This window comes from Toxotes jaculatrix, chromosome 10 (genome assembly GCF_017976425.1).
Source record: "Toxotes jaculatrix isolate fToxJac2 chromosome 10, fToxJac2.pri, whole genome shotgun sequence".
Classification (NCBI taxonomy): Eukaryota; Metazoa; Chordata; class Actinopteri; family Toxotidae; genus Toxotes; species Toxotes jaculatrix.
In genome coordinates this window covers 17,422,944-17,436,213 of record NC_054403.1, presented here as the reverse complement: position 1 = coordinate 17,436,213, position 13,270 = coordinate 17,422,944, and the positions used below count along the sequence as shown (strand labels likewise).

The following is a 13,270-nucleotide window of genomic DNA, read 5'->3' as shown; positions in this document are numbered from 1 at the left end:
CTGCGTAGAAAAGAAGACGACAGACCAATAAATGGAATAGCGTTTTGCACCCATTTTTATGTTTATACATAAGAGTGTTTTCATTATCACATCTGAGGGTGGCGTTTTTAAAGGAAAAGGATTTCTACACAGAATGAAAGGAAGCGTCAGTGCTCTTTAAAAAAAAAAAACAAAAAAAAAAACAAAAAAACAAATGCAGACATAAAAAACTAAAAACACACATCGGAGCTCTTCCAGTATGACAGTGCACAGTAACACAGGCTGGAAAAGAGAAAGAGAGCCACTGAAAGTAAGAATGGGTTTCAACACTTACAGGCTCTATCTAAATCACGCCTCCCCGTCCTCCCCTCTACAGCCTCGCTCTTTATTTTTCTCTCTCTACCCTCTCCTCTTCCTCTTTTAATCTCTGGCTGTTTGTTAGTGTTTTCCTTTGAAGTTCCTTTTCCCTTAAAGTATATTAGTGGGGTCAGTGAGAGGCAGTCAGTAAGCAGGTACCGTCTGGTTGGTGTGTGTATTTGTGTGTAGAACTGCACAGTGTAGTGGTCAGACTGTGATCCCTGTTAACAGAACTGTGTCTATGCTCTACCAAGGTTTATAAAACTGGACAAACAATCTATAAATGTACTTTGCCTCACAGAATGCATCACATCGAGTTGGACATTTCAGTAGTTTTAAATACATTTTACTTTGACTTCAACTTTAAATACAAAAATTTAACATACCCTCTTCCAGTGTGAGATACCATGAGAGGATCCAATTGTGTGAGGAGGCAGTAGTGAATCATCTGCCACTTTAATTTTTCCAATTTATCGATGAATCATTTGGTCTATAAAATGTTGTGAAATGGTGAAAAATGTCACAGTTTAAATATCACAATTTTCTGCCCAATCAGTCAAAAAACAAAATCATTATACAGTCACTAAGAAAAGCAGCAAAGACTCTGGATTAGGAGGCTGAAACAAGGAAAAATTCAGCATTTTTGCTTAGGAAAGGACAACTGATTATCAACATTGTTGCAGACTGAATTTCTGTTGATTCATTCAAACGACTAATCAGTTCAGCTCTACAAATCTGTCAGACAGCAGATATGTAGCTGTACCGTTTATACTGTGGAAGCTCTCTCTTGAATATTTCTGATTTTTTTTTTCTTTTTTTTTGGGCGGGGGGGGGGGGGGGGTGTAAACAATAAACAACCACAGGTACTTTATGGCAACACTGGAATTTCAGATGATTTTTACATCAATGTGATGAAGTACAGTAATTTTCAGATGTTTAATTTACTGGATTATCCAAAAGCACACATTCTTGTACGGTAATTTTAATCAGTTACCCAATCAATATATCCCATGCATTATATTCCAATATAAATATTCCAATATAAAAGTACACCTACGGGGATAGATAATCCCATTTTGCCCACTCTTACCCTCTTGTATTTTGAGTTTTCCCTTAAATACCAATAAAAACAGTAACAATATTGAAAAGACGTGTGTGAATGTTAGCAAACAGTTTATAGACCACTGTATTTCTTTCCACCAAAAGATTATTAGCTGCTAAATTTAAAATTTCATTTTCATTTAAAGAATTTTAACCAGCCTCTAGATAATGGGTTACTATTATTAGATTAAGTTTCTCTCTCTTCATTGGCAGTAATTTAATAATGAGACCAGACCACAATAGAAACTGGGTACATGCAGGACCTTTTTTAAATTCTGAGAGGAATATTTTTAATGGTCGTTCTTCTCAAGCTGGTCATTTGTCCTGTGGTCTTGGCAATCATTTTACTTTTTAATGTTTTTCTCACCATGGATTTTTTCCTCATGTTGTTTAACCAACATGTCTGAAGTCATAAAATGTGGCACATAATGGAGTCCGTGTTTTGATGAAGATTCATGATACATGAGATGGAAGCTGCCCAAAAAGATTCTCTGATTTTTTTTTTTGATTTATGATGATCACAGGGAACTGAAAACATCGCTCCTTGAGGGAAGTGTCACTCAGTTATTTTCTAAGTGCAGTAGTGGATACACTGCTCATAAAACTTGAGCCATTTTTTGGATGATGGTACATTACTCTAGTTGTCACCTCTCTTCTTTACCCCTCTTGCGCTCTTCTCGATCCCCCATCCTCTTTTCTCTTTGTCTGCTTTTTTACCTCCTGCCGCTGCATTTGTCGCACGCCCTTTTTTCACTTATCTTCCTTTTTCGTCTCCTTTTCTGTCCTCACTCTCTGCCTTAAGCCAACACACTTTTCTCAGCATCTCTTTGCCCAAAAACAGCACCCTTCTCTCTCTCCTCTTGTCTTCTTTTATGTTCTCCCCTACTATCCATCCATCTATCCATCACCCCCTCACACTCTCTCCCTCTCACTCTCTCCCTCTCATTAGTCTCCCCATGCAGTGGTTTGTGTCTCCCGTCTCTGTCAGAACTGTTATCACTGCTGTCAGCTCCCTTGACGAGAACAAAGTCGTCCTCTGCTCACGGCACCACAAAAGACATGAGAGAAATAAAAGGAAAGAGCCTCAGCCAAAAAAAAAAAACAGGCGGAAAGGAGGAAAAATTAAAAAGCAGGGGAGTAAACCAGAGGAAAGGAGGGGGCTAGGAACACATCTTTTCATGTCAACCATGATGCATTGTCATCTGTGGGTTATAACAACCATTGATTTCTCCTTCTGTCATTCCTTTTATCTATACAGCACAGAGCTTACAGTTGGTAGGAAGATATGAGAGCTATCTCTATACACATCAAGTGCCTTTTCCTCTTATTATAAATATATCTCCTGCTAAATCAGCTAAGCCTAGTATATCAACCTCAAATAAGTTACTGTGTATTATTATGAGCTGAGAAGAACAGTAGGTTTGAAAGACACTGAGATATCCAAAAGAGAAAACCATTTATAACTATAAGTAGCGCTGAAAGAAGGGCCTACTGTATAATGTAGTATACAGTAGCAGAGTATAGTAGGACTCTTACTTCTGTCACTCAGTAGCAATGTCCAATCAACATAGCTGAAATCAGTCTTTTCTACTTAGCAAACCAATCAGAATTGAACCAGCAGAGGCACAGAGGGTACTTTGGAAACCAAGGACAAAATGGCCACTAGCCAAGGGTCGTCATCCTTAGAAATGGCGCCTGGCGTTCATGGCTCAGGGAGTGTGTCCCTGTATCATCACGTGTAGGCATAATCTATGTCGGGGATGCCACCCTCTCTGTAGCCACGGTTGGTGCCATAAGTGACATGATGGTGGCTGGTTTGGCTGAGGATGGTGCCGTTGAGACTGCCAGCCCCGTGGCTGCTCCGGTAGGTCCCGTTAGCTTGGGAGGAAGAGGAAGAGGAGGGGAAAATGGTGTGGATGTAGGTGACATCCTCCAGCTTCGGCTGCAGTGGCTGATGGGCCATAGCTGTCATCTGAAACCCTGCAGGAGGGGCCCTAATCTCTAAGATGGAAGTGTCTTTCTTGGTGCCTGACTCTACATAGTCATCATAATGTTTTCCACCCCGGCCCCTGCTGTATGAGCCTGAGTCCCCGGACATGTAACCTGCCCTCTGTCCGTACCAGCAGAAGATGCCAAATATTAACAGTAGGCTTACCAATGCTGTGGCACCCCCTATGATCCCAGCCAGTGGCAGGGCTGTTAGCTCTGAGTCCTGTCCCTCTTTATCTGACCCCTCCCCTCCTGAGCTGACCAGAGCCTCTCCAGTCTCTATCTGAGCACAGGCCGGAGCCGAGTCTTTACTGTCTGTGTCCATGCTGCCAGCTCGAGATGAACCCATGCTGGAACCCCCAAAGGAGGGCTCCTGTCGTAGTGGCAGCAGGCAGATGAGGTAATGTGAGCGTGGGGTGAGCTGGGTAAGGAGGTACTGTCTCCTCTCTCCAGGAACCAAAGTCTCTGTTATTGAACCAAGAGCTGCACTGCTACCCAACCTCAGCCACGACAAGCGGAAGGAGGGTGCTGGCTGTGGGCACAACCAACTGACCAGTACACTGTCTGAAGAGAGAGGTTTTACAGTCAGCTCCAAGGCCTCTCCAGATACCTGCCCTCCTTCACTGGGAGGCAGCGGCATAACAAGGCCTGGCCGCTTGGCTCTCAGGGTAAAGAGGGAACCTTGTGTGGGGACCAGCAGAGAGGTAGTGGTGGTGCTGACATGGGGGACTGAAGCCACTGCTTGCCCCCCTCCAACACCATCTTCACCTCCACCATCTTTTTCTGCTGGGTTCCCTCCAACTCCAGTACTGGGACCAGCAGGGGGGCCTTCGCACTGCTCCATCAGGGAGGTTAGGTCTCTCAGGGTCTGGCCCCTTACAGGCTCAGGCCCCTGACAGGTCAGACCTCTGACTGTCACTGCTGCCCCCCGGCCGTGCAGCCAGATGTGGAGCCAGCGAAGGTTGCAGCCGCAGTACCAGGGGTTTCCTCGCAGCAGTAGCATCTCCAGGCTTTCTGTGTCCTTCAGAAGTCCTCGGGGGAGACTGGTCAGATTGTTCCCTGACAGGTCGAGCCTCTGTAGCCGCCGCATCCCATCCAGCGCCCCCCTCGGTATGTGGGTCATTCCATTGTCTTGCAAATGGAGTCGTACCAGGTGAGCTGAAGGCAGGTTGACAGGTGGTGACTGCAGAGCGTTCCTCACCAGTGACAGCTCAGTCAGGTTGGAGAGACGGGAAAAGGTGTCATCTGCAATGCGCGTGTTGGCCAACAGGTTCCCATCCAGGACCAAGCGTCGCAGCGATGAGAGCCCCCGGAAGGCATGCGTGGGGATGGTGCTGATTCTGTTGTCGTCCAGTCGCAACTCCTCCAAGGAAGATGGCAAGCCTGCGGGTATGCTGGACAGGTGGTTCCGAGACAGAAACAGCAGTCGAAGCCGTGGAGTCCCAGAAAAAGCTCTCTCCTGGATGCTAACTGTTGATATTGAGTTATCATCCAGGTGCAAACGTTCTAGTAATGGTAACTTGGCCAGAGCTGACCGGGGTAACGTTCGTATATTATTATCCTGCAAATGGAGCTCCCGTAACGAAGGCGGGAGGTGTATAGGGAATTCATCCAACTGGTTGGCATACAGGTAAATCACTCGTATGGAAGTGCTGCGTTCCAGTGACGGAGGCAGCCCCGCGTTACTCAGCCGGTTGCTCTGCAAGTAGAGGATTGCAGCCGTTAACGGTAGTGGAGGAATTAAGCTGAGGCCACGGTCATTGCAGTAGACAAAACCCTCATCACAGCGGCACACTGAGGGACAAACAATGCCCTCATCTCCCTCGCCCGTCTCCATGGCAATTGCCGCTGCCGCCAGTTCCAGCACCTCAGCCAATAGGGTGAGGCACAGGAGGAGCAGAAAGAGCCAATCGCGGAGCTCAGCAAGACTCTCAGCTGCCATGTTGGTGCACAGCTCCTGACTGAAAGAGAAGAGAAGAAATGGAAAACTGGATTAATACCAGTACAAAGCCTGTAATTCACTGATTCAAAATCAAAGGAGCAGTAACTCATTACATTCAAAAGAGAAAGTAGAAAGAGTTGTTGACAAAACCACAGAAGTTTTAGATAAATATAGTGCAGGACAAAGCGCACACTTAACCTCGTTCATCCTGTATTTTCTAACTGTTGTTAAAAGTAAAGTTATTTTTATCCCAAAAGTGGAGAAGATTTGCGGATTGAAAAGTCAGATGTAATTTATAAGGCCTGTCCAATATTATATGGGTCAGAGCGACCAAGCAGAAGACAAATGGACATTTAGAGGCAGAGAGGGCGATGAGGGGTGGAGTGAATGGGCAAGAAAGATTACAAGAATCAGAGAAGGCAAACGGACAACAGAGATGGAGAAAATTGGACAGTGACAGTTGCAGGGAATGAAAATAAGTGAGGAAGATTTTTTTCCGGGGAGATTAACTGAAATGAAGTGAGTGACATGAAACTAAAATGGAGGCGAGATCAGGGAGAAGGAAATCAGATTAATTGCCCTCAGTGCTGTTGATAGCTTTGAAGACAACAGATATACTAAACTTGTTGTGAGTGCAATATATCTAACCCTCAAGTGAAATAATAAAGAAAATACATGTGAGTGGAGAAATAGAAAAGCAGAAATTCATAGGTTTCTGACTGTATATTTCAGATACACAAGGTGTCTGAGGTTATGACCAAAGCGCACACAGAGAGATACGCACGCAAAAAAGTAAACATATAGAGCACAGAGCATCCACATACAGAGCAGAGCCTCAGTACAAGCTAACATGTATAATGCATGTTTCCTCTTGGTTGTTATTGTTCGTGAAATTTCTATAAATTATTCACGAAAGTGGTCCTGAAATCCCAGGAAATGTTTTAGCGAGATGTTTTACAGAGAAGCATTTTTCTGCAACATTAATACATTCCTCAGTCGATGTTTTATGACTTGTCTCCTAGCAAATCCCTGACACCAACGTCAATAACATAAATTTACAATTCAGATAAAATGATCTCTGTGCACTCACATTCACAGAGCACTATTTACAGAATATGAATAATATACAGTGGTGAAAGTTGTGGAAATTACATTGTGGCACACTCTTGTTTGAAACCTTTCTTTTGGGTAGCCTCAGGCTGGAAAATGTGCCCTGACATGAAATGCCTGACATGATTTGACAGCACATTTGATAAACAAATCCTCTAAAGGCAAGTTTTTTTTTCTCCCCTTCTGTACACGCATGCATGTGTGTGTGTTTGTGTTCGTATGTGAACTTGGTGCTAGATGCAAAATTGCCCCTTGGCTGCAGTCAAAATCCATGCAAAGCAAACAAGAGATGGCAACAATAGAAGACATAGAGGGAGGAGGGAAGAGGAGAGGGAGGGATGGAGGCGAGGAGACAGATGGGGAGTTGGACAGTCAGTCAGAGAAAAAGAGGGGAAAAGAGTCCTTGGCAGTGAAGACGGTGAAGTCGGTATCAGCTGAGTGTGCTGCAAAAAGAAGAGTAGTTGCAAAGATTGGTTGAGTGTTGTTTTTTTTCTGTAAGAAGTGTAAAAATAGCTACACTTTGTGTACCTGTTCATGCTTGTGTGTATGTAAGTGAAAAGAGATCTGTATCAACAACAACCAGCTCTGGTCTCAGCTTGACACAGGCAGTATTTGATATATAAGGTTGAGAAAGAGCGTGTGTGCCATGCAATTCGGCATGGGCCCAGAATATTTTCCTCTTTTCTTATTGGTAATTTTTTTTAAGCTTAAATCAGACTATTTCCAAGCATTACAAGCGTTTGAGAGACAGAAAAAGTAAGGGAAAGGAACACATGCACACAAGAGGGAGTGTCAAGGTAGGAGCTGAGACCATATTGGGAATGCTCTATGAATATCAACCAGCATATGCTTCGGTGCCACACTATCCCCGCTTCCCTTTCATAAATATCCTCTTGGCACAAACTTTTATGTGTGTTTTTTCCTACATGCCAAGGCTTCCTATCCACACGTCCTCCTAATCATCCTTAGCTTTTCTGTCTTCTCCCCTCCCCACTCTTTCCAACTGTCCCTCTCTCTTACGGCGCTTTCCTCTCTCTGAATCTTTATCTTTCACGCCATCTACCTCTCCCATCCGCCCACCATCACCTCCTCCTCTTCATAATCTTTCATTATATCCACTCTCAGGTTTGTTTACAGAAGTGTCCATGCAGTCATCCTCCTCCTCTCCTCCCCTGTCTCTGTCTCTTTCCTAATCCTCTTTTATTGTTTCTCTCCAGTCATTCGTTGATTCCTGCACATTGAGATTGGATCAATCAGCGCTGGTTCAGTCCTCCTGCTCCGACCTCCTCTCTCCTCTCCTCTCCTTAGTTTTCTTTTTCATTTAGATGCAGCAGGCACCCCCCACCTCCTTTCCTGCTCCCTCTCGGCCTCAGCTTTCTCGCCTCTGCATTCGCCTTCCTCTCCCTTTGTGGCATTTTTTTTCCCCTAACATTTCAATCATGTTCTGAAATAAAAGGCTTTGTTGGAGCACAGAGCCCGTGTGTGTTTGTTTTTTTGTTTTTTTTTCCTATCATGTAGCTGAAAGCAAAATGTAAGTGTGGTGTTCTTCATTGTAGTGAATGCAGTAAATAAGTATGTGTGTGTAAAAGGTCTGATCAACCCAGGGTGTGATTGCCGAGAGCTTGCTAACCTGTTCAGTCTCTGTGCCTTACACGTCCGCTGCAGCTTTGTTTTTCCTCAATCAAGGATTGGTGAAGAAGAATATTAGCGTGTCTATATGTGTGATTGAGGACGTCACTGTGGATATCTGTGTGTGTAAGTGCAGTTTCCCAGTGTTATTTGAATCATTCAGAAGTGTAACCTCGTTCCTCTGGGCTGTTGAATCTTCCTCGGCTTGGGTGAATGATGATAAGGATGATGATAGCCTGTACTCCAGGGCTCCACGAGTAACAACACCAGCATGGCTCAAAGCCACCTCTGCACCCACATTTGTGTTTTGCGTGTGTGTGTGTGTGTGTGTGTGCGTCCTGTTGCCAAGCTCGCTCTCTCTCTCTCTCTCTCTCTCTCTCTCTCTCTCTCTCTCTCTCTCTCTCTCTCTCTCTCTCTCTCTCTCTCTCCCCCTCTCTCTCTCTCTCTCTCTGGGTAAGGGGCTTTTAGGCCTGCCAACTCAAGTCATCTTCAACGAGAGTCCAGAGGCCTAATTCTGAAACAACCCCTCCACACCCAAATGCTACAGTTTGGCAGACAGTCAGAAGATGGTTGAGGGCTCAAGGGTCCTTCTTAGAAGTCAAAAGCAACCCTGGATATTCATGCAAGCAGTGGGTCAAGCAAAAATAGTACAGTGCCGTCCTACACTTGCTTTGAATTGCCAGGTAGTGGTCTTAATTAATGAGCAAGGGGATGAGAGTAAGTGAGATTTCAACAGCGCAGAAAAATCCAGCAAAAAAGTCCTCAGGAAAATCTGATCTGTTATTATTGGTTCTATTATAACAATTACTACAACAAAAAAATTTCACACTTCAGTGATGGTAATGAGCATGTTCGGAGGCAGTGATGGACAGGCTGACCTGATGCAGAATACAGGCTGTAAGAGTTGGCCTCCCTCTCAGTTTCAGCCTCTCTCTCCTCTGTTAAATGTTTGATCGCTTCCCTTTCAGTTCACACAGATCATCCTCAGAGGCAGCAAAGCCAGATGTGTGCTGTATGTAGTCCACTCTAAGGAGCGCTGTGATGGCCAGTCACGTAGCTCAGTGTGAAAAGTTCTCCCACTGGTCGGTAGAAATGGACTCTGTTATCCCGTCTGTTATCCTAAAGGTGGGCTTCAGTGGTGTTTGCTTCAGCAGGACTTCTGCCTGAATGTTAGCCAGCTCCAACCTGAAAAAAGAGAACAGACAAGAACAATCTCAGAAATTTCATTTGGCATTTGTGTGGGATTGAAGGTCAGCGATTTTTTTTGTATGGCTGTATGTTGTCCACTAAAAGTAATGGATTTGTAATGGGAATCAGTTGGTGTATACAGTGGAAAAGAAGATTTTTTTAAGCTCGTGGCACTTGGAGCCAATTTTGTTTTTCTGTTTCTGAAGATTTGATGATTACTGTTTTTACCTTGTTGTAAAAATCTAGCAGGACTATTTTACTGGAGTGAAAGCGCTGTCTGTAATTGTTTCACTGTTTAACATGCAAATAGACTGCCTATAAACATAGCACAGTAACTACGCTTTAAACAGAGTTACTGAACTGCATGATGAGGATGCATGAAAATCATCCATTGTGTCAGTCCCGGGTCAGTTTATCAACTTCTCCAGTTTAGGGGAGGATTAAACACAAACTGTCAGATGTCGCCTGTCTTACTGCAGGCGCTCTCAACAGTTCAGGCTCATCACCGCCCACTTGTGTCTCTGCATCAACGGCTGAATACATCACACAGCATCGTAAACATTTAACCAAAGAATGTTTTTTCATAACGCTGATCCTTAGTTACAGCACTTCACTGTAAACAATTAAGCACAATATCTATAGATTAAGAGCTCAATATACATGTTTTTCTATGCCATGAATTGTCTGGGGACACCTAAAACAGTCTCACGGTGGGTGCTGAGTCCAGTTTGAGAACTTGAAGCGGTTAGAAGAAACAGTGACAAAAGTCTAGACAAAATCTCACTGTATCTCCAACTGGTTATTCTCTCTAGAAAAGAGTTTACTGATTTGTTTAGCCATTAACAGTAAGGAAAGAACTGTGTCATGGGCCTTGGGGTCAGTAAAGTCAATTATTTTTTTCAAACTGTTTTTCAAAATGAGTTTTCTCTACTATTAATTCAAACCAAATTTTAGGGGATGAATGGAAAGAAATGCCTAATGAGTAGTTCAGTAATCACACATATATGTCATGTTGATTACAACATCAATTTGTAAGACAATCTTCGTAGGTAGTTTTAATCTACTTTTAAGGGTATGCATAAATTAAATGCTTTCCTGTCTTAGTTTTTTTTTTTTTTAACTAGCTTTCTTTAAATGGCTCCAAGATGTAATGTTGTGTTCCAAACGTTGGCACAATATGGAATACTAAAAAGTACGGACTAAATAATTATCCCCATCAGAACGGTTATACCTTTTAAAATTAAGTACCTCGTGAAAATACTTCCTGAAGGTCAACGCTGCATATACGCAACACTAAGCTCCCACCGGACACAAACCTCCCATTAAGGTACCTCCATGTTTTATATCTGTGTTTTTTTTTCTTCACACAAAGCTTTGGAGCTTTCATTAACCACCACGCGCTAAGTGCCTGTATCTTGTGTGCAGAATCAAACCCCCCAGTGAACACCGGCTTTAGAAATGTAAGGTTTTCATCAGGCATACTGAGTGTACAGAGACAGATTCATCAAGGCCATTAACTGCTCCGCTGCTCACATTCGCCTTTTCACTTCATCCCAGAGTAAGTAGACTACATAGCCAACTGGGAAATTATCATGCAGTTTGCTTAAACACAAATAGAGACAAATAAAGCCGTCCTCATTTTCATTTTCAAAGAACACATGCTGTAGCTGGGAAGAACTTGGTCAACAGGCTGATGCCTGTGCTTGTTTGCATCCTTGGAAGGTATTTAAAAAGGCTGTAAATTGTGCACCACACATCCTAAACTCAGACTGAGGTGTGTGTGTGTTCAGTGTTTTTAACTGGTTCCACAAATGGAAATGACTCTGTTTAACTGGGTGTGCAGTTTAGTGGGGTAGTTATGTGGTTGCGGTGGGATGAAGTTTGGCAGTGTGTGGTGAGATAAATTGTCCTCCTTATAAACCAGCTCCAGACTGATATCCGGTTTGTGGCATAGTAAACTGATTTATATGTGCAGAGTGCGGCTGACATGCGTAATGAAAACAGCTCGATGTGGCTCAGAATGCTAAACGGACATTGTTTGCAAAATGTGTCGACTTTGTGTTTGGCATTTAAGGAGAAATGAGATAATGGTCCATTCAAGAACAAGGTAGATGTATAGGGAGCTTTATGTTTGGTGCTGTATGGACATTATCATTAAGTGCTATGCCCATTATCATTCCTTTCAACTGTAATCCATTGACTGATGTCTAATACTTCAAAATAATTAAACCCTCTCGTGTTAGTATTTTGGAGGCCAAAGCTTTTAAGTGGCTTAGAAGTCAAATCATAATTCAAGTGAAGACTTTTAATTGGATGCCATCAGTCATGTATTAACTGTAGATGTCACCTTTAATAACAGTAACTGTCGTTTTAAAACACGTCCCCTTAATTGGTTGCAATGTCTGGTCCAAAGCTACCCCTTACACTCTGCACTAATCTTTGCCTACCACAGGCAAAATGTCTGCCTGCATTGAACTACGTGAATATTGAACATCAGCAGCATTTCCACAGCTCACTGCCATTGCCCATTAGACATCAATATGTGAAGCTCTCTCTGTATAACGTCGCAGCTGTCCTTAAAACTTTTTGTGATGGACTTTCAGAAGCAAGCTTAGCTGGGGGATGGGGGTGGGGGGAGTGTGACTCCAAGGAGCAGAGGGAGGAAACAGGGAGCGTGTACCAGAGAAGGGGTTTAGGAACCAAAAGGTTTCATGTTCATCGTTGCAACAATTGTGCTTACCTATCTCCCTTATTATTGACCAACATTTATCCAACATCTGAATATACCTGTTAACCTCTAGGAAGGAGGCCAAGCAACATCTGTTGAAGGTGAATGGATATACCTCTACATGTAGCCAACTGTCTTTCACTGGATAACAAAGAGCTTTGAGTGCTCTTTGAGTTTATTGCATCTTTTATACAATTTTCATCCCTTTGATGTTAATAGGTGCGCTTTTTAAAAGCACACTCATTAGAAATTTCTAACAAGTGTTTGAGCAGCACACTCATTCACGTAACAGCACCTTCATTTATATTTAAATTAAACCAACACAGAAAAACTCTTTAATTCAGGTGGTAAATGTAGGCAGCTGATGTCAATGATAGGTCAACTACTGCAAGTTATAAAGTAGCATTAGAACTCCATTATCTGGCTATAAAATTACATAATCAAAGAGGAAGTCAGTGTTTCTCTGTATTCAGAATAAATGCAAGAGATGAGAATGTACCAGTGCTCAGGCGATTAGTTGAATGATCAACAAGTTTGATATGCGATTTCAAAATATTCCTAAAATTCACAGGTTCCATCTTCTAAAATGGGAATATTTTATTTATTTATTTATTTTGTTTTCCGTGACAGCAAGTTGAATATCTGTAGATTTTGGGTGTTCAGGTCACAATGCGTTTACTTTTTTCATGTATAAAATTTGTTTAGTTGATGTAAGGTATCCATATATTCTAAAGACAGGTCCTTACGGAGGACAGACAAATGACTAACTGCTCAGACATTAAGAAAGGGAACATTCAGACATTAAGAAAGAGTTCAGTTCAGTAATAAAGTATAAAATATTTACGTATTTTCCACTGAACAGGTAAAACTTTTTTTTTCCTACAAAAAGTCCAGCATATTTTTTTTAAATTAATATTTTATTACTTCCTACTTTTTCATATCTCTCACACGATTAGTGAGGAAACAGAAGCACAAGCACAAGCAGAAACAAAGAGAGCAATTCTCTCACTTTGAGCGGATGACCCATATAGTGTTGAGGTCACAAACATTTCTGACTGACCCTCCACTGTGCGTCTTTTCTGTGTACGTATTTTTTCTACATAACACAGAGCACAGAGAATGTCTCATTCCTCAGGGGGACAGAAATCACTCTGCTCTTGTGAGCGAGTCAATGACAACTATACGTAGCCTACAGGCATGCTACATTATGTGACTTTCACTGTGGCTTCTGTGCCGTCAAAATGCTC

The 13,270-nt window shown here is 42.7% G+C and overlaps 2 protein-coding genes across 4 annotated transcripts in view; one reads left to right on the top strand and one right to left on the bottom strand.

Moving 5' to 3' along the window:
- Window positions 1-13,270, top strand: part of macrod1 (mono-ADP ribosylhydrolase 1) — a 101,970-nt gene that overhangs the window by 18,306 nt on the left and 70,394 nt on the right. The window lies entirely within an intron of this gene.
- On the bottom strand, window positions 2,865-5,368 carry flrt1b (fibronectin leucine rich transmembrane protein 1b). Its single transcript, XM_041048241.1, has one exon. The coding sequence runs from the start codon at window positions 5,366-5,368 to the stop codon at window positions 3,170-3,172; it is 2,199 nt and encodes a 732-aa protein (XP_040904175.1). The 3' UTR covers window positions 2,865-3,169.